Source organism: Opisthocomus hoazin, chromosome 5 (assembly GCF_030867145.1).
Source record: "Opisthocomus hoazin isolate bOpiHoa1 chromosome 5, bOpiHoa1.hap1, whole genome shotgun sequence".
Taxonomy (NCBI): domain Eukaryota; kingdom Metazoa; phylum Chordata; class Aves; order Opisthocomiformes; family Opisthocomidae; genus Opisthocomus; species Opisthocomus hoazin.
In genome coordinates, this window is record NC_134418.1 from 11,626,947 (window position 1) to 11,646,405 (window position 19,459).

The window sequence follows — 19,459 nt, forward strand, 5'->3', positions numbered from 1 at the left end:
TCTCCATGCTGCTGCAGACTCCAACCTAGCCACAGACTATTCCAGGGAGAAGAGGGATGCAGAGGCAGCAACTGCAGGTATACTATTTTTTCTCCAGGTTTGTGAGACCAACCTTTGGGCCCAATGACTCATTAACAGCTGTGTTAAATAACTAAAGTGAGGTGACTGTGCTGACCTCTCTCCCCAACCTTAGCCACTGATGATCGTTCCCAATTTGAAATTACTGTGACGTGTAAATATTTTATCAGCCTCTTGTACTTCAAAGTGCTTGCCAGGCATTCTCTGCTGGAGCCTGCCTGGCCTTTGAGCCTGATTACTGTCACGGCGTGGTGGGTAAGGACACCGTACAGCCACCGCCGTGCGGTACAGCCATCGCCTCTGTCACAGCCCGCGCTGAAGCAGCTCTGCACTTGGAGACAACGATTTCCACTGCTGATCTGACCCTGGTTATGAGTGCTGCCAATCCCGCACCCTGTGCTATTCCAAAATCCTTCAGAAATTCTTAAAGAAGCATATTCCAGTTCAGGTACACACTGAAGATGACACCCGGCTTTCTGCCCGCCTTCATGGCACGCCGAGACACTTGCGCTGCTTTCCCTCACGCAGCAGAGTTCCCCCACCAGCAGTACCTGAAGATGCTCACAGAAGCTCTTCCGCCCTTGCACAGCCCCGCAAGGCTGCTGAGCAGGAACTGCTCAGATTCCAGGGCTTTGCTTAGCTCCTCTCCTCTGCTGATGTTAACCGGGACATGTGTTCCGGTTCTTCACCCAGGAGCCAGCGGTGTGGGCCTCTCCACATCCAAGCTTCAGCCACCCACCCGACCTGTGGCACGTGCATTTCTGTCTTACTCTACGAAAGGGAAAACTGACAGAAATAACGAAGCCTGCACCTTCCACACACAGTACAGAACACTTTTCTATTTGCATTCACCTTGAAAAATTGAAAATGATGAAGATAAACCTGTAAGACAATGCAGCTACTGCTGTGCTAAAGAAGGCTGAAGAGCCCTTAAAGTGATAGTCTGGGGAAGAAATGGTGTGGAGCATCTAGGAAACAAACAAACCAGTTTTCTCATAAGTGGATTTTAGCTATTTTGGGGATTACTTTTTTTAGCTTACTAACCAAAGGGGACGTGCAACATAAACTACACAAACTGAACCATCTCTAAAGTGACTGCTAATATTAATGGTAACCTGTGTTTCTCATGATGGACTGATTCTCTGGAATATAAATAACTGTTAGCTTACATTAAAATAAAAAAGTAAAAAAAAAAAAAAAAAAGCTTACTGCTCCGAAGTAACATATTCAGAACCTCAAAGTAAGACTGCTACCACAGTTTTGGTTCAGATCACTTGCACATTCTAAAGTAGTCTTTACACACAGGACCATACTACTTCTAACTCACCACGGACCCAGGAACTGGAAAAATATTATACAGAGTGGCTGATTCTGACTGAACGAATCTCTTCAGTATCTCTCATGGAATGGGTACAGCACGCAGGGCTGGAGGCAAGCTTCCTCACATAGCACACAACAGCGCTGCACTGTGTGAGTGACAGAGCTTCTTAACCAAGCAGCTGTAATGATTTACCTACGCTGGACCTTTGCCTTAACCTTGTTCCTGGAACAGTTTCATGTGAAAGACTTCTTAGAAATAAAGGGTCAGCATTATTATTATAGAAAAGTCAACCCAGATGGCTAATGTTTGCCAAAGTTCTGATGCAGAACAGAAAAATCTAGTCTCGAAAGGGAAAGTGATAATCATCTTTACTGGGGATTGTAGTGGAATACGTGCTCAGAAAGAAGCTGCTTTGGAGACCCTTCTGCCTATTCAGAACATAGAAACACACTCTTACAGTGCAGAACTACCCTTTCTGTCTTAAAAACTAATGTGCGAGTGAATGTCAGTTTAAAGCATAAAGCAACATGCTCAACAACCAGGTCTGGTTACTTTCTCACTAAATGAGAGGGAACAAAAAAAAGCCTCACCAGTATCTTGTTCTGATTTTTTTAATGACTAAGCGTAACAAAACCAAGCAACCATGAACACGGTAATTGTACACATACATTCAGTAACTTCAGATGTGTTAGTGTATAACTAAATCATGTGAATTGACCTCAATACTTGCTCCCTCCTTACTCTTCCTCCCCCTCTCACACGAAAGATTCATATACAGTGCAGCTCTGAGCCACTGCTCAAAGTCAGTAGAAATATTTTTGTTACCTTCAGTAGGAAACATATTAGGCCAGGCACTAAAAGACTTTTCTGGCCTCTGTTTTAACTTCCTGTACCTCAGTGTTTGCTTTCACTGAACACAATACCTCTCCTGACTACCAGCTTTTTTTACTGGCAGGAATTCTTCAAGAGTTCACATATTTTTCCTTTTGACATGACTGCTTATTTCAAAGGCTGTTACTTGATTCAGATGTAAGATTTAGATGATATGAGATGTGCTACTTAAATTCATAGTCTAATGATTTGATAGTGCAAATACAAAACTGACAATTAAGTGGACCAAAAAAATTTTCTTACAGGACAACACTGTTCAATCCTTACTATTTCGGAAGGACTCCTTGGTAAATCCTGTTCAAAAAACAAATTATCTGTTTTGTACTAACAGATTCATCCCACGAAAGTGAACAAAGTTTTATAATTCATTATGTTGAAGGCCTTGAGAGATTCTGCTGGATAAATCTTGCAAGTGCTTCTTTACCTAGCAGAAAACAAAACATATCAAATAAATTTTAGTAAGACAATGAATTATCAATATCATATATTCAGATTTTGCTATCAGTATATATGACAACAGGACGGGCAGAGACCAGGGAGATTTCAGGCATTTTAGAATCAGGTCTACAAAAAACAGTTATGTGTACCCTGTACTAAACATGGAGCACAGGTGTGCCTTAAACTTCCTATCTGGAAGTCATTCAAATTGCATTAAAAATCAGCACTGGATAATCCACATACCCTCCACTACTGAGTTAAACTTCCAACATGTATGTACACTGGATTTATACAGACCTTATATCCGAGTTCTTTTGTCTTTTCTTCCAGCATGGCATATTTCTCTTTGTTTCTGTTCAGATGATCCTTATCTCCAGTCCCCTCTACATGTTTCAGTTTCTGGTGTGAAATCTCTAACTGCTTCTGATAATGATGGTGTTTTTCAATTTTTGCTTCAAAATGTTTCAGTTCCTCCTAAGACAATAAATACACAGAGCTTCACAGGACTTGCTTTCCAAAGCTTCCTCTCTCTTTTCTTGCCAAGACATCCCTAATACTATTCTACTAAGCCAAGCACAGAGAGCTTTTTCAGTTCCCTGCCTCTTGAGAATGTCTGGACAACACATTATCATCACTACCCAGATGTCCAATTTTGAAGGCAGGTGCTGAAAACGACCCACTGCAAAGTCCTCAAAAGGAGACTGCTGATGGCTGTCAGGTGCTAGGAGATGATAGCTATGTATACCAAATAAAGGTTTATACATGAGAATAGTGGACTTGGGGGAGGGAGACAGACAACTTTTAAGAGAAGCTTCTTTTTAAAAATCAGGTCCTGGATTTGCTATTTTCTGCTCAGACTTAAACATTTTCTGGGTTTGCAGTCTGCTATGGTGAATCTGAAATTAATAAATTAACAAAAAACCTCCTAGTTTGTCCTAAAGACAGTGGCCAGACTAAATGTGGTGTTTATCAGACATGGTCCTCAGATAACCCGGTACACCACAAGGGGAACCAGAGAACAAGTAATGTCTCTACCCACCAAAGCATGCTCTTGTTTTGCTACTTCAAGGCAGTAAATTCAGTTTCTCTGTGTCTCAGGACATGTCCTCTGTGAAGAGGATCTGAACAGTTCAAACTGTTATGCCACTTATGGCAGCAGTTCTATGCATTACATTGAGAAAAACTTGGACAAATCTTGCAGTGAAATCCCCATTTGACAGAGCCCACTTAATTTTGGCCACTGGAGTGTTTCAGTCCTGGTGGCTGACAAAATTCCCCTCATTTCAAGACAATTTAAAAAAATAAAAATCCATCATTCTAACAGATACTCAGTTTTTAAAGCAAATGGCTTTTGTTTTCAACATTTCTGACAAGAAAATAGTTTCCTATTGCTGTAGAACACTCCAGTCTGTCTTAGGTACTCCGTACAGGAACCCAGTTTGGGGTTTTACTGCTCTCATAAATCATTTTAGCTGCTCCTCTCAGGTGACGTAGCAGCAGAGCAGCACTTGTGTCTTCCATTACGAAACCCTTACGAAGGTTGGTACTGTGGCCAGTCAGGAGAAGACACAACTTCAGCTGCTCAAACAAGGCTGAATGGAATTGGCACATGATTTCTTTAATTCTGCTTTCATGGACTTTTTAAATAGACAGATGTTCCATTGTGATTCTTAGTGCCTTACTTTTCTTAAGATGTCCCAACACAATAACAAGACAGGTTTGGTCTGGTGAAGAGGGTTTGCACAAAGGAAGCCTTCTACTAGAACAGTAAAATTAATAAGCAGGTATGTGTTCTTGCTTATGGAATTGGGTTCTTCTTTTTCACTGCGGCAGATATGAAGGCCAAATGTACCTCTCATGAAGTTGTACAGTCCTGACCAAAATCTCCCACTGAGGTCAGCAGAAGCCTTGTTGCAGGTTTCAGCAGGCTTTCCTCCAACACTCATAAAAGCAGGATCATTGAAATCAGTGTAATCAAAATATTTGCTTCATATGAGAATCAGGCTGCATGCGAGTTAAAAGAAATACAATGCATCTTTGATATTTCAGAGAGACAGATTTCAATCCCTGTCCTGGGCAGTTAAAACTCTCTCATTACATTATCCAGAAAAGAAGTTCAAGGTGTCCCTAGCCATGTCTTGAAGTTTAAGACAACACTGTAAGTACATGCAACTCCATGAAGCAGCCCTGAAGAGTTACTTCTCCAGGCTATCAATCAAAGTCTGTTCTGATGAACAGGCAAGAGTCAGATGAAAAAAAAAAAAAACAACTGTTTTCTCAAGGTAATTTGAGTTAAATAAAACCAATATGAACCCCGCAGGAATTAATTTCTATAATATATCCTTGGAAAGCAGTCTTTATCATGGTACTTTTGGGTCAGTTCAACACAGGAAGTTAGCAGTGCAAGAGGTGGGGCATGAGAAGGGAATTTCTGGGTATATAGACTACATTGCTTCCACAAGAAGTAATTACATTAAGACATGGGGTAAGAGAGGGAAATCTGGTGCACTGGAAACAAACAAGCAGATCTTTCAAAGATTTAAAATATGCAACACTTTCTTTCACAGGATTCAGAATTTTCATTTTGCTGATTATAACAGAACCATGCATATGACTAATTCCATACATGTTTATATATTTGAAATATTACGAAAGAAGCATGACTTTCTTTTATGGTGTCTGAAGTGCAATACAGAAGTGGCTGCACTCAGAGTAATATCGAGTGTTTATGTGGGAAAATACCTTTCCATAAGGTATTTAGGGCTACAAGGATGATGAGGGGACAGGAGCATCTCTCCTAAGAGGAGAGGCTGAGGGAGCTGGGCTTGTTCAGCCTGAAGAAGAGAAGGCTGAGAAGGGACCTTATAAATGCTTATAAATATCTCAAGGGTGGGTGTCAGGAGGATGGGGCCAAACTCTTTTCAGTGGTGCCCAGCGACAGGACAAGGGGTAATGGGCACACACTGAAGCACAGGAAGTTCCATCCAAACAAGAGGGAGAACTTCTTCCCTCTGAGGGTGACGGAGCACTGGAACAGGCTGCCCAGGGAGGTTGTGGAGTCTCCTTCTCTGGAGATATTCAAGACCCACCTGGACAAGGTCCCCTGCAGGCTGCTGTAGGTGACCCTGTTTTGACAGGGGGCTTGGACTAGATGACCCACAGAGGTCCCTTCCAACCCCGAACATTCTGTGATTCTGTGATAAGAGATCTAACTGGAATTCTACTTACCCGAAAAGATTCAAGTTCTTTCTCAGTGAAATTGGCCGATTTGGCCATGTCCCACAAATCAATCACTCTTGGCTCTTCAAATTCTAAACAAACACATACCACTAAATGAAAATCTGGACACAATGCTTTTATGCCCAGCTTCTATGCAAGATGAGCATGCTTTCCCACATACACACACACAACACAGATATATTAAGCACTGCATTACTAATATGTCTGTTTAAATGAAAAGGGAGAAAAATCGAAGTACTTAAAATTATAGTATTGCTGTAGCAAATAATTTTTAAAAAGCAAAAAACCCAATAACCCTTGGAACTGAATAATAGCCCTGCTTGCCCTGCATGTTGTCTCACTTAGCTGTCCTCCTGGGGCAGCAGGCTTAACATCCCTTCTCCTGGGGGCATGGAAGACAGAACTATGGTCGCTACAGGCTGTTCTCCCTTCATTAGGCCTCTAAGTGTGGGCTTCTAAACAGAAAGGCTGGCTGTATCTCTTCAGCCCATTGTGGTCACACCATGTACTGTGATACTGTGACTACATCTTATCACTAGTCCACTGATTTTTAGTTTTTTTTTTTTTTTTTTTTAATTAAATTAATCCCAAATAAGCATAAAAAACCACCGTATCATACCACTGGTTGTGTCATATCCCTGGTGACTGACTTTACGCAAACGCTCAAACCCCTGATTGATGCTTCTTAGCTTGTCTTTGAGTTCTCTGTGTTTGTTGTGCAAGATTTCCTCTTTCACCAGGTTCTCTTCAGATGGGTTGATAACATTCTTGTGGATATCTGTTGAAGAAGAAAAGTGCTATTGATTGTGGGCCAAACCCTGACAGGTAAAAAGTTCCAGAAATCCCCCATATATGAGGTGAATGTAAGATGATAAGTTCTTAGCATTTGAGCTGTAAGTAGCAGTAATTCCTTTTGCAGGTCAATATTAAGATCAATGCTCCTCTGTGCTCTGGTGGGCGATATTACAGAATATTACAGCCTTTTCATTCCTGCTGGCCACCAGCCAAGATTTTAGTGAGGAAATGTTCTTATTTTCCTAGGTTGGCAATATCCCAAGGAAATGAAACAGGGATGGTTGATGAGTCCTATGCCCTCTTCCCTGGGCATTTTACAAACCAGTCAGGACATCTGCTGTTGAAGTGACTGCCAGTAGCTTCCAACTTGGACTGTACAATGCAAACATCAAACTGCCTATAAGCCTTAGAATACTTTGGCTCTAACAAAATTTTAGCAAGGATTAGTACAGCAGGCTGGATTCAGATCCCCGATGCTTTAATACACCTCAGGCTCAGTGCCCAAGATATTCAAAGATATCCTCTTGGGTTCCCAGCTGGTGAGATAAAACATGCATATTCTGCAGACTTCAGAATCACATTTTGCAGCAGTGCATCTATGCTTGATGCAGAATTTCTAGTAAACGACTATGGCCACCATTGCTAACCTGATGGCATCTTCTCTGCTTGAAACGCAGGCAGAATGAGAAAACATTTTCACTAGCTGGCAAGATTTTTGGCAGCTAATGCAGAACACAGCAAGTATCTAGAAAATGTCAGCAGCTGCAAGCTGTTCTGACAGAAACGTCAGACTTCAGGAATTTCAAAGAAACTTGGAAACAGTGGAGCCAATGGGCAAAGAAAAGAGTTGTACTGATCTTGAAACATCAGAGAAATGTTCAGGCACCTTCTGTTCTGCTCACAGTCTCCAGCAGAATATTGTATTCACGAATCTTTTCTTTGTGATGCTTAAATTCTCGCCAAAGCTTATCCAACTCCTCATCAGAGAACTTCCCAGAGGTCTTGGCCTGAAAGAAACATGAGCTCATTGTGCTTCCCAGGCCAAGTGCTTTTAAGTGCACTCAACTGCCAAAACTTCTTCCCACTTCCCACCAGGTTTAGAAAATTATTAAGTCCACCTTTTCCTTAAGATCTTTTGTTTGAAATTCTTTTACATGAGTATGAGGGCAGAGTTTAGACATTGATGGATATGGTGGCTTTAATCATGTCAAAAGGCAGTTTGCTTCAGACTTATAAAGCTAGACTGGCTATGGACTACCCAGTGAAAAGTGTCTGTCATTTCTATTCTATGGGAAACAATTTGATACAGAAATAAGGGCCATAGAGCTCCACATGCAACTGTGAGGGGACTGTTCGCATGAGGGATGCAACCTGGTATCAAGCACAGTCTTTACAGAAGAAATCTTACTCTACAGGCAAGTGAAGATTTTATCACTGTCGTGCGTTTGCTCTGCAGTGATTTGTTCCTCACTGGACTACTTTTTAGCAATTAGAGAAGCCCATGTCAGACAGCTGCAACACTGCCCACAAATCTGGTGACTGACTTGCTGCAATGCATGATCAAAAGTGAATGCTTTTGATACGTGTTCAGCCCAATTCCCTTTTTTTTTCGCTTAGGGAATATTTCTATCTGATGCGCTTTACTGTTCCTCAAAGCACATGACATCATGTCCCTTGACAGAGACATTCCTGCTTACACTAACATTTTAAAACCCAGTAAATATTTTTCTCTGCTTTCCTACCACTGCACTAGACTGCTGCAAGAATTCTTTGCCTTACTTGACTACCTGTTTCTTAAAATCTGAATCAGTTAATTTTTGATGATTATGACCTCACCAGTTTTAACTGTCCAGACTGACAGTACACTTTCTATTTTTTTATGCATTAATGCAAATCCTGGAAAATTTCACTTGAATAGCAGGTTGGGAAAATTGTTATTTAACATCCCCCACCACACGTTTAACTTCTAAACACTCCATGAAATGGTTCTATTTTACAGGCATCTTTTAAAAAAAGACCAGAAACAGAAACACGAAAAACAGGAAAAACAACAAAGGTATACTACCACACAGCCTAACAGTCAAAAAGGAAAATCATGAATTCAGTGAAATTTGAGGAAAAGCTCTGTTTGTCCTCAGTGGACCCAGGATCTTATCTCCTCCATGCAGACTGATGTGGGTGCTTTATTTGGCAAAGAGAACCTGCCACATATGCTGAGCTGGATGCAGGTGGGATGCCCTCAGGGCACAAAGATGTGAGCTACAGAGCACAGCAGCTTGGCCAGTACTTAAAGACAGCGTAGTAAAGCTATTCAATTCCAAGTCTGGGGGCTCTCAGAAGACACAGAAAACAGTTCAGCGAAGAAACACTGATTTCCTACACTCTGGTTCCTGGAAATCTTACTCACCTTGCTCCATAATTTCTCCAGTCTTGGATCCTCTAGTGTATCGCTTTCTGTACCATCTTTAATGTAGTTGGTATCAACTAGGTGAGAGTCCTTCTTTCCATTCATTCCATATTTAGTCATAATGACTTCAGGGGAATAGAAGATACAGAAACATTAGAACCAAGTACAGATGTATGGAAGATGAGAGATTGCTTAAATCCTTGACTTGCAGAGCTAGATTTTGCAGCTCACAGTGGAAAAGCTAACAGTTTAAGACACAGAGGTCCCAGGTTTAACGACCTCTTCTGAAAACAAGAAGGAGCAAAGGAACTTGTTAGCCTCCACAGCTCCCTAGTTACCTGCAAAGAACTCGTGTACTCAGTGTCTGGAAAGACAACCTAGTATTCAATGGTTCAAACACAGCTATCTAACCACGCACATGTCTGATGCAAAGTTTAACCTCCTTCTGCAAAGATATACCTTACCATTTAAGTTGCGTCTAAGTTTGGCTTCTTTCTCTCCATCTTCATCTAGCCCTTCAGCCTTCAGTTTTTTCCAGCTTAGCTCATCCTTTTCTTGTATTTTTAGATCACTGTGCAACTCCGCCAGTTTCACAGCAGAGAGATGAAGCTAACAAGAACAGAGAAAGGTTTGTATTCAGTTACTTGGAGTCACCTCTTGCTGCAATGTGAAGTCACCTCTTGCTGCAATGTTACCTCAGAAGCCAGTATAGATGCATAGCCAATACAGCACAGCATTGTTTTCTTTTACTCTATGTATCCATCTGAATTTAAGGGCCTTAAGCTACTGCATACATAATATCTCTTGCCTATGAACAGGGCAATGCCCCCAGAATACTAGTGGTAACAGACAGTGATTCCGTAGCCTTCTTTCTCAGCTCTTCAGCTACTTGGGTAACAGTGAAATCACGTAAGAGTTAAAAAATTGTGTCTTTCTTTGGTGTTCCTTCAAGTAATACTTCAGTGGGGTTTTTCCTCCACTTTTAATGGGACCACCTTGTAAAAACTATTCTACTTTAAAAATGTCCAGTACCAATAACAAAGAATGTAAAAAAAAAATTAAAAAAAAGTTCAGTTTCACTAATTCACAAAAAGCAGTAACAATCAAATGTCTCAAACAATATGTCATTGCCAACACATGTGCTTTCTTGTGGACCACACAGTTATAGGGAGTCAGTAAATTTTGTCAGTTTGGTTTTGCAGACTACCGGGACAATGAACATGGCCTTGCAGGTCAAAGAACCACTTCTCAGCAATTTTTACTATCAAAGTGCATGCATTTCTAAGATCATTTCTTAACATGGTTTATGTGCATTAAGAACATACACAACCTACAGGTACTCCTGTCCCACATAAAAGAACAAAAACATAACATATTTAGGCTAATGCAATGGGGTGGGGGGGAAAAAAAGCGCTAGGTCAGCTTGAAATTTTGTCAAATACAGGGAAAACAGGAACAGAGACAATGACTACTATGTACTTGGCTAAGCAGCATTGCCTAATCTTTTGAACTTCCCGACTGGAAGGTTTTTTTGTAATGAAGAACAGATGACAGATTATAAAATTCCTCATTTTCAGTGAGAAAGCAGTACATTTAATAAACACAGACTCAGAACTCAGCATTATTTTTAAACATCAGAATGATACTGACAAGATTCAGCCATTCATTTGAATATCAGCAAGTTATCTGAAAATAATTAAGAAAAATGTTGTTCTTCTGAGCTAACGCACTAAATTCTTATTGACAGGAATTCAGGAACTGATGCACAATATTGTTTCTGCTTTCAGCTTAGGGTCATATTAGTCTTGTGCTACTGAATACAATTATTTTAATTTTTAAACTAATGTTTTTTTCTGCATGTTGCACTTAGCTTACTGAAATAATTTACTAAAATCCAGAGTAGTCAGAATCACAAGTAAATATAAAATTAATAGAACACATTAAAACTTCTGATCTAATACTAAGCAAAGGAGCCTCCCTATTGTCTTCTACACAGTGTACTTCTGGGGAACTGATAAAAGCTAAGCACTTAGCAGGAACCACTTCAGCTGCAATTTTTAGTACGTGTAAAGTCAAAAAAACTTATTCATGTACTTATTTGCTTTTTTGGAGCAGCTATGTACTTATTTGCTTTTTTGGAGCAGGATAGCCTGGGCAGCCAGAGTGTCAGTGCTGCACTGGCACCAGGTAACACTGCTCTGCTCACAAGAATCATGTTCTGATGCTTCAGGAGGAAGATTTATTCCTACAAATAGTGAAGGAAATGACTGAACTTCTCCGTAGTTCTGTGCTCCAATGTCAGCATTCAAATAGCATGGACTTTAAGATGTTGTAAGGCTGAGCAAATCAAGGAAAAAAATCACCAGCAGTAACTCAGATAACAACTAATTCAACTCCTAAATAATGTAAATATAGGACAACAAAATCTTTTAAATGTACAAATTTATCATCAGAGACACACTAATGTATAAAAGATTACACAATACAGTTTATGTTAGATACTCCTCTGCAGTTAGTGCAACCTCATTTAACATTTTCTAAAAGCTCCAGAGAAGAATATCAGAACTTCTAAACAGAAAGACTGGAGACATCTCGTTATAACAAGCGATGCTAGAACTACACCAATGGCAACAACCTCAGCACAGTAGATCAACTGTTAGAGACCAGCAGGCCAAACCACGTACCTTGTGAAACCTACAGAGTATTTGTCATTGGTTCAAATAACTATAGAATGAAGGTCTGGCTAAGAACAACTCTGGTATTAACATAACTTTTTAAAGTTTTTGAATAAAACATGTACCTATGCAGAGGGATGCTGAAGAAAGATCAAACCTTCCCTCCCTTCTACCCTCAGGGAAACAGGAGGGAACACTGGCTTGCCAGCTCCTGGTTCCCACCAAGAGATGTTTGGGGGCTTTCTTGAAGGACTGCTCACCCAGCTGTCTGTTGCAATGCTGAATTGCAATATCTATCTTTTATGTAAAAACAAAGGAGTTCTTTATTTTTAGTACTACCTCCACCACTACCAAAACGAAGGAAAGAGTTCAGCAACAGCACACACAAGTATTTCAAAGCAGGTCTAACACATAGGCTTAGTTTTCCTCTTATTTCAAACCTTGCCCAGACACACTGAAAAATCACTTTCTAAAACATAGGCTGGGTGTCAATTGTACTCAAAAGTGAAATTTATATAATGGCAAATTAAGTTCAAGTAGGTGCTGTCTCTCACATATAGAAGTTACTAAAGCTTAGTTCTTTACCCTGACAGAGTTAACACCATTTTACATTTTACATTTTTGCATCTTGAGCAGCAAGACTTCATGCAGACGATGTAAAGCATCTCAAATTTGAATTCCAGAAGATCCAGGTATGAAAAATAGAAAAGACTGTAATTGGAAAAATCAGACAAAACCGACAATACTATCATTATAGTTTATTTCTAGTCTCCATGTTGTTTCTTCTTCAGCTGTCAGTTCACAGCTGGAGTTTCACACACTGCCCTATCCCCCATCCCATCCTTTTCCCATTAAGGGATGAGGTATTTATAATACCTTCTTTTGGCATGTTGGGAAGCTGGATATAACCACACAGCATTATGGCAGGAGTTCTATTTTTTTTACTAAACCTAGGGATTTCCTGCCTCTAATTCAATCACTCAGGCTGAGGAATGCCTATCCAGGACACAGGAAATCCAAGATTAATATTAGCTATATTCCTTTGCCTGAAAGAAGTGAACCTTTACCAGCCACAATCCTAACTTCCATGCTCTACAATATTTATGACATGAATATGGGTGTGCAGTGCACTCCTCCCCTCCTGTTGGAGCTGTTCTGCTTTGCTGTAATTAAATATTTCCACTGTAACTGATTATTTTTACTGTATTTTCACTTTAAATCAATATTTTTTCAGCTCACAGTGAAACTCAAGTATCACCATCAAAATTAAGGCTCTCATCTGGGAATGGCGACATCCATTTGCTGGTCCTCCCACATGTGCCTACATCACTTGGTATAAATGAAATACCACAGCTGACACAACCACCAAGGTGGAGGGTTTCTTACCCTCCTGCGCAGTGAGCTCCTGTCCTGTGCAAAGGAGGAACTCAGGCCACTGCCTTCAGACAAAGGAGAGCATCACGCCCCGTAACAAAAGGGCTAAAAGCATGCAACAGCGAGTGCAGGAACCAGTCTCAAACCCTCCATGGTACCAGAGGGACTTCACTCTCTCTGCCATTTCCTGGGCATGAGATTTAACTGCCGGATTTAAACCTGGGAACATCAACGCTTCCCATGACATGGGCATACGACATGGCAGGAGAGGGGAAGGAGACAGCTCCTGAGAGGAGACTACACAGCCAGCTCTGCTATTACACAGCTCTGCTGGTCCCAGCCGCCTGCGCGGCCCCCCGGGAGCTGAGCTGTGCGGGTCCTGCTCCGAGCTGCCCGTCAGCCCTGAGAACTCAGCAAAAGCCACTGCAGCCCACAGGCCCGACACCACGCCGGGGCCTGGCGAGGCAACGCGGGGCCGGACAGCCTCGGCACCTCCTCACGCCCAAGTTCCCCGCTCCAAGCGCCGCCCGAGCCGCTCCCCCCGCCGTCACCCAGCTCCCGGGGCGGCTGACGGAGAACGCGGGTCCGAAGCGGCCAAGCCCGACCCTGGGGTCTCCTCACGAGCCCTCCCGCAGCACCTCCTCAGAGCGCCGCCATCGTCCCGCTCCTCCCGCGCCGCCTCACTCACCCGCTGCGCCTTCTCCCAGACCTGGTTCAGCCTCACCACCCGGAACTCCCCGGCCTCCCGCCGCTTGGCGCCAGCGGCCGCCAGCCCCTCGTTGGCCTCCCGGGAGTATTTGCTAGCCTGGGCGCCAGCGGCAAGGAGGAGCGCGGCGCCCAAAGCTGCCACCGCCCTCGGCGCAGCCATGTCGCGCTACCCGGCGAACTACAAGTCCCGGCATGCCGTGCGGCTTCCCGCCCGCAGCTGCCCGGGGGACTACAAGTCCCGGCATGCCGTACGGCTTCCCGCCCCGGCGGGCGGCCGCTGAGGTGCGGGTTCCGCCCTCCTCCTGGGTGAGGGCGTGGGGTGCAGCTGTGAAGAAAAGAGCTTAAAAATCCAATTTTAGGTCGGAAATTTAGCGTCTGTTTTGGGGTCTAGGGAGCGTGAGAAGAATGAGTTTTGGGCTGTTTCTCCCTAGGTGGCTTTGTGTCATTCTCCTGAATGTTTGCTCCACAAAATGTGGAAGTATGCTGAATGTGGCAGTTCTCCTGAGTGGTTTTTTTTTTGAAGCCTGTGGTAGCTACAGCGAACGCTCTCCTGCACCCTGTGTGTCCTTCAGCGAGGTGTTGCTATCAGCTATGGGAAGAAAAGGGGACATGATGGGTTTGAACACCAGCCCTCTGACTGAGCAAAGTTTTCAGATATTAGTACAATGTTCACGAGTATAAAGAAAAAGCAGGTTAGGAGGGGGTGGAAGGCAAGAGTGGAGAGCAGGTTCCCGTTACTCCCTGTGAGGGGAAGAAGGACGCTGTCCGCCCTTGGAGGTGGCACTGGAGGATGCCTCTGCCCAGGACAGCACAGAGGGGTTTGATGGTGTGGGGAGAAAGAGGGTTGTGAGAAACGTAAGAATGGGTAGATGGGGTTGTTATTGAGGGGTGAGCTGATGGGTATGGCCCTGAGGTTGGTGGTGTGTGCCGAGAGGGCAGCTCTTGGGCAGGAGTGCCCCATTCTGCATGGTGCCAGCCTCCCTTCGCAGCACTTCGTCTTCAGCCAAAAAGTGCAGTAGACAACGGGAAATCTCTGGAGGGGATTAAGTCAAGCTGTATTAAGAAAAAAACATTGATACTATGAAAATGCCCAATATTTAATCCAGGGTTGGTTTATATCCTCTCCAGTTTTTAAAAAATCTGCTAAATTTGAATGCAGCTGTGAAAGAAGTGCAGGAGATGCAGAGCACACTCTAAGTGGGTGTTCCTGAGGGGGAAGCAGTGGAGAAAGCTCTTCCTTCTCTTGTCTTCTTGATGAATACTCTTCTGCGCACTGCAAAGCTTGTGTAATATGGGGTCTTCAGCATAGCCGAGCATTTCTGTGTGGAGTTTGTTTAGAAAGGTAGTGGTGGGGTTTCTTTCCTGAGCCTAGCTGGTGGTGGAGGAAAAAGTTCACTTCATAAATTCACCTCAGATCTCATGTGTGACCTTGAGCAAATTAAAGCAGAACTCTCTAGTACTGTCAACACCAAGCCTTCATGCATTATAAATCAGTCGTATGAAAACAAATAGATTGCCTAAACTATAATGAGATTTCTGAAAACAATGCCTTGGGGAGGATTTTTACTGGACTCTCATTTTTGCCGTGTAAGCAATATAAACGTCTTTTCCACATTTTCCTAAGTCAATGCAGAGATTTTCAGTTATATGAACCTAGAAGCTGTTGCTATAAGATTAAGTTGTAGAAGCAGGCAAAAGTATTGTGGTATACATTACAATGAAGAGCAGTTGCAGTGATCATTGAAGTACACATTGAAGTGTAGTGAAATGATGACAGGAAAAGAAGCCCAAACCAAGATATCTAATCATAACCGTATTTCTTGATTAATCTTAGATATCAGGCACCTGTTATATCTGTGCTATAACTATACTTTTCCTCATTTAGAAGAAGATTAATCTAGATCCTAGCACTATTTAGTGCTTTACCAAATTAACCACATCTTAGCAGATATCTTGGAAGAGTGCTCGTTCAATGAAAGACTAACTTTTCCTTCCCTATCCGTCTGGAAGAGAAGCAATAGTATAATGCCTTTCTGAAGAATGTAGCAGCAAACAAGATAAATAAGCTCGGGTACTACCTAATTCAAAACTTCCCCCAGTTACAGATTTCTGTACAGTTCTGCTCTCATCTATGAAGTCTAGCATTTTCTACTTTCTGGATTTTGGAGTGGTTTTTTTTTTCCAGTAGTTGACCTTTTGTCTATAACAACCTCACAACTTTTGATTATTAAATATTACAGAATAAGAATAGAATAATTTATAAATCGGTCTCCACATAGTCAAGGTTTGCCTGTAGCTTCATCTGAGTTACCACAGTACCTTTGCGTACCAACTTCAGTCCTGGTACGTTGCCTATTTTTGACAGTGAGTAAATAATACCATTTTGGTGGTAACCACTCTAGATTTCACCCTCCTGAACATCTTGACATTTTCCTTGGGCGATAGTAGTAGGCAGGTCTCTTGTTAGAGGTACACAGGCACCCATTTGCCGACCCGATGCACACTCTCGAGAGGTGTGCTGCTTGCTGGGGGCTGGTATCAGGGATGTCACCAAGAGACTATCAAGCCTTGTACAGTCCACTGACTATTATCCATTGCTGTTGTTTCACGTGGGCACCAATGATAGGACCAGAAGAAGTCAGAGGACTATCAAGAAGGATGACAGAGCCCTGGGAGCGGCAGTAAGGGTATCTGGAGTGCAGGTAGTTTTTTTGTCAGTCCTCCTGGTCAAAGGGAAGGGGTTTGAAAGGGCTACTCGAATCTGGCAAATCAGCAAATGTTTACAGGACTGATGTCACAGCCAGGAGTTCGGCTACTTAGACCATGGGAATTGCTTTGAAAAACCGGCTCTACTGGGGGCTGATGGGATCCATCTGTCAGAGAAGGGGAAGAGCATCTTCAGTCCATAGGCTTGCCAAGCTGGTGAAGAGGGCTTTAAACTAAAGATGCCAGGGGAGGGGAACCTCGGTCCATCCCGCTGCTATCAGTTTGATGCTGGTCACAGTAGTAGATGCCCGGAGCCTGGACAAGGATCACAGGTCAGCAGGAGAGCACCTGAAGGGCAGCACAAAGGAACTCCAGCCAGTATAACAGCTCCATGGGGGGCCCAACTTAAATGCCTCAATGCAAATGAATGCAGCATGGGGAATAAACAAGAGGAGTTAGAGACGTGCGCACACCTGCAGGGCTATGATCTCATTGGCATCACAGAGATGTGGTGGGATGCCTCCTATGACTGGAGGGTTGGAATGGAAGGATACAGGCTCTTTAGGAAGGAGAGGCCGGGGAGACGAGCAGGGGGTGTTGTCCGCTGTGTCAGTGACCAACTGTAATGCATGGAGCTCTGCCTGGGGATGGATGAGGAGCCGACTGAGAGATTATGGGTCAGGATTAAAGGCAGGGCAGGAACTTGTGACATTATAGTGGGGGTCTGCTACAGGCCACCTGACCAGGAAGACCGAGCAGATGAGGGCCTTTATAGACAGATAGGAGCAGCCCTGGTTCACGTGCCCTGGTCCTCATGGGGCACTTCAACCATCCCGATATCTGTTGGTGGGACAACACAGCAGGGCATAAGCAATCCAGGAGGTTCCTGGAGCGCATTGATGATAACTTCCTCCTCCAAGTGACAGAGGAGCCCATGAGGAGAGGTGCTATGCTGGATCTTGTTCTCACCAACAAGGAGGGGCTGGTGGGGAATGTGAGGCTCAAGGGCAGCCTTGGCTGCAGTGGTCATGAAATGGTGGAGTTCAAGATCCTTAGGGCAACGAGGAGGGTGCGCAGCAAGCTCACTACCCTGGACTTCAGGAGAGCAGACTTTGGCCTCTTCAGGAATCTGCTCAGTAGAGTACTATGGGATAAAGCCCTGAAGGGGAGAGGGGCCTAAGAACGCTGGTTAATATCAAGGATCACCTCTTCCAAGCTCAGGAGCGGTGCATTCCAACAAAAAGAAATTCAGGCAAAAATGCCAGGAGGCCTGCATGGATGAACAAGGAGCTCCTGGACAAACTGAAGCACAAAAAGGAAGCCTGCAGAGGGTGGAAGCAAGGACAGGTAGCCTGGGAGGAATACAGAGAAATTGTGCACTGTAGGAGAACGTTCGAGACCATCTAAGGAACCTGAAGGTGCACAAGTCCGTGGGACCTGATGAGGTGCATCTGCGAGTTCTGAGGAAATTGGCAAATGAAGATGTTAAGCTGCTACCCATCATATTTGAGAAGTCTTGGCAGTCCGGTGAAGTTCCCAGTGGTTGGAAAAGGGGAAAAATAACGCGTGTTTTTAAAAAGGGTAAAAAGGAAGACCCGGGGATTACAGGCTAGTCAGTCTCACCTCTGTGTCCAGCAAGATCATGGAGCAGATTCTCCTGGAAACTATGCTAAGGCACATGGAAAATATGGATGTGACTGATGACAGCCAACGTGGCTTCACTAAGAGCAAATCGTGCCTGACAAATTTAGTAACCTTCCACGATGGGGTTACTGCACTGGTGGATAAGGAAAGAGCAACTCATGTGACACTGTCTCACATGACCTGCTTGCTTCTAAGTTGGAGAGACATGGATTTGACGAATGGACCACTCAGAGGATAAGGAATGGGCTGGATGGTCACACTCAAAGAGTTGTGGTCAATGGCTCAATGTCCAAGTGGAGATCAGTGACGAATGGCATTCCTCAGGGGTTGGTATTGGGACTGGTGCTGTTTAACATCTTTGTTGGTGGCACGGACAATGGGTTGAGTGCACCCTCAGCAAGTTTGTTGATGACACCAGGCTATGTGGTGTGGTCAACACGCTGGAGGGAAGGGACACCATCTAGAGGGACCTTAACAGTCTTGAGCGGTGGGCGTGTGCGAACGTCATGAAGTTCAACAAGGCCAAGTGCAAGGTCCTGCACCTGGGTCGGGGCAATCCCAAGCACAAATATAGGCCGGGCGGAGAATGGATTGAGAGCAGCCCTGAGGAGAAGGACTTGGGAGTGCTGGTTGACAAGAAGCTCAACATGACCCAGCAGTGTGCACTTGCAGCCCAGAAGGCCAGCCGTATCCTGGGCTGCATCAAAAGCAGCGTGGCCAGCAGGTCGAGGGAGGGGATTCTGCCCCTTTGCTCCACTCTGGTGAGACCCCACCTGGAGTCCTGTGTCCAGCTTTGGAGCCCTCAGCACAGGAAAGGCATGGACCTGGTGGAGCGGGGCCAGAGGAGGGCGACAAAAATGATCTGAGGGCTGGAACACCTCTCCTGTGAGGAAAGGCTGAGAGAGTTGGGACTGTTCAGCCTCGAGAAGAGAAGGCTCTGGTGAGACATGATTGCAGCCTTCCAGTATCTGAAAGGGGGCCTACAAGAAAGCAGGAGAGGGACTTTTTACAAGGGCATGTGGTGACAGGACAAGAGGGGGCTTTAGACTGAATAAGAGTAGATTTAGATTATCTATAAGAAAGAAATTCTTTACTGTGAGGGTTGTGAGGTACCGGAACAGATTGCCTAGAGAAGTTGTGGGTGCCCTCTCCCTGGATTCTGTGATTCCCTTGGTTTTGTGT

The 19,459-nt window shown here is 43.8% G+C and overlaps 1 protein-coding gene across 1 annotated transcript; it reads right to left on the reverse strand.

Annotated features, from left to right (window-relative positions):
• Positions 1–1,994: 1,994 nt before the first annotated feature.
• Positions 1,995–14,125, reverse strand: LRPAP1 (LDL receptor related protein associated protein 1). The gene is made up of 8 exons (XM_075420427.1): positions 13,908–14,125; positions 9,635–9,779; positions 9,171–9,295; positions 7,650–7,770; positions 6,588–6,746; positions 5,957–6,039; positions 3,026–3,202; positions 1,995–2,714 (listed from the first exon to the last, which is right to left on the reverse strand). The coding sequence occupies exons 1-8, from the start codon at positions 14,085–14,087 to the stop codon at positions 2,649–2,651; spliced, it is 1,056 nt and encodes a 351-aa protein (XP_075276542.1). The 5' UTR covers positions 14,088–14,125; the 3' UTR covers positions 1,995–2,648.
• Between the last annotated feature and the right edge of the window lie 5,334 nt (positions 14,126–19,459).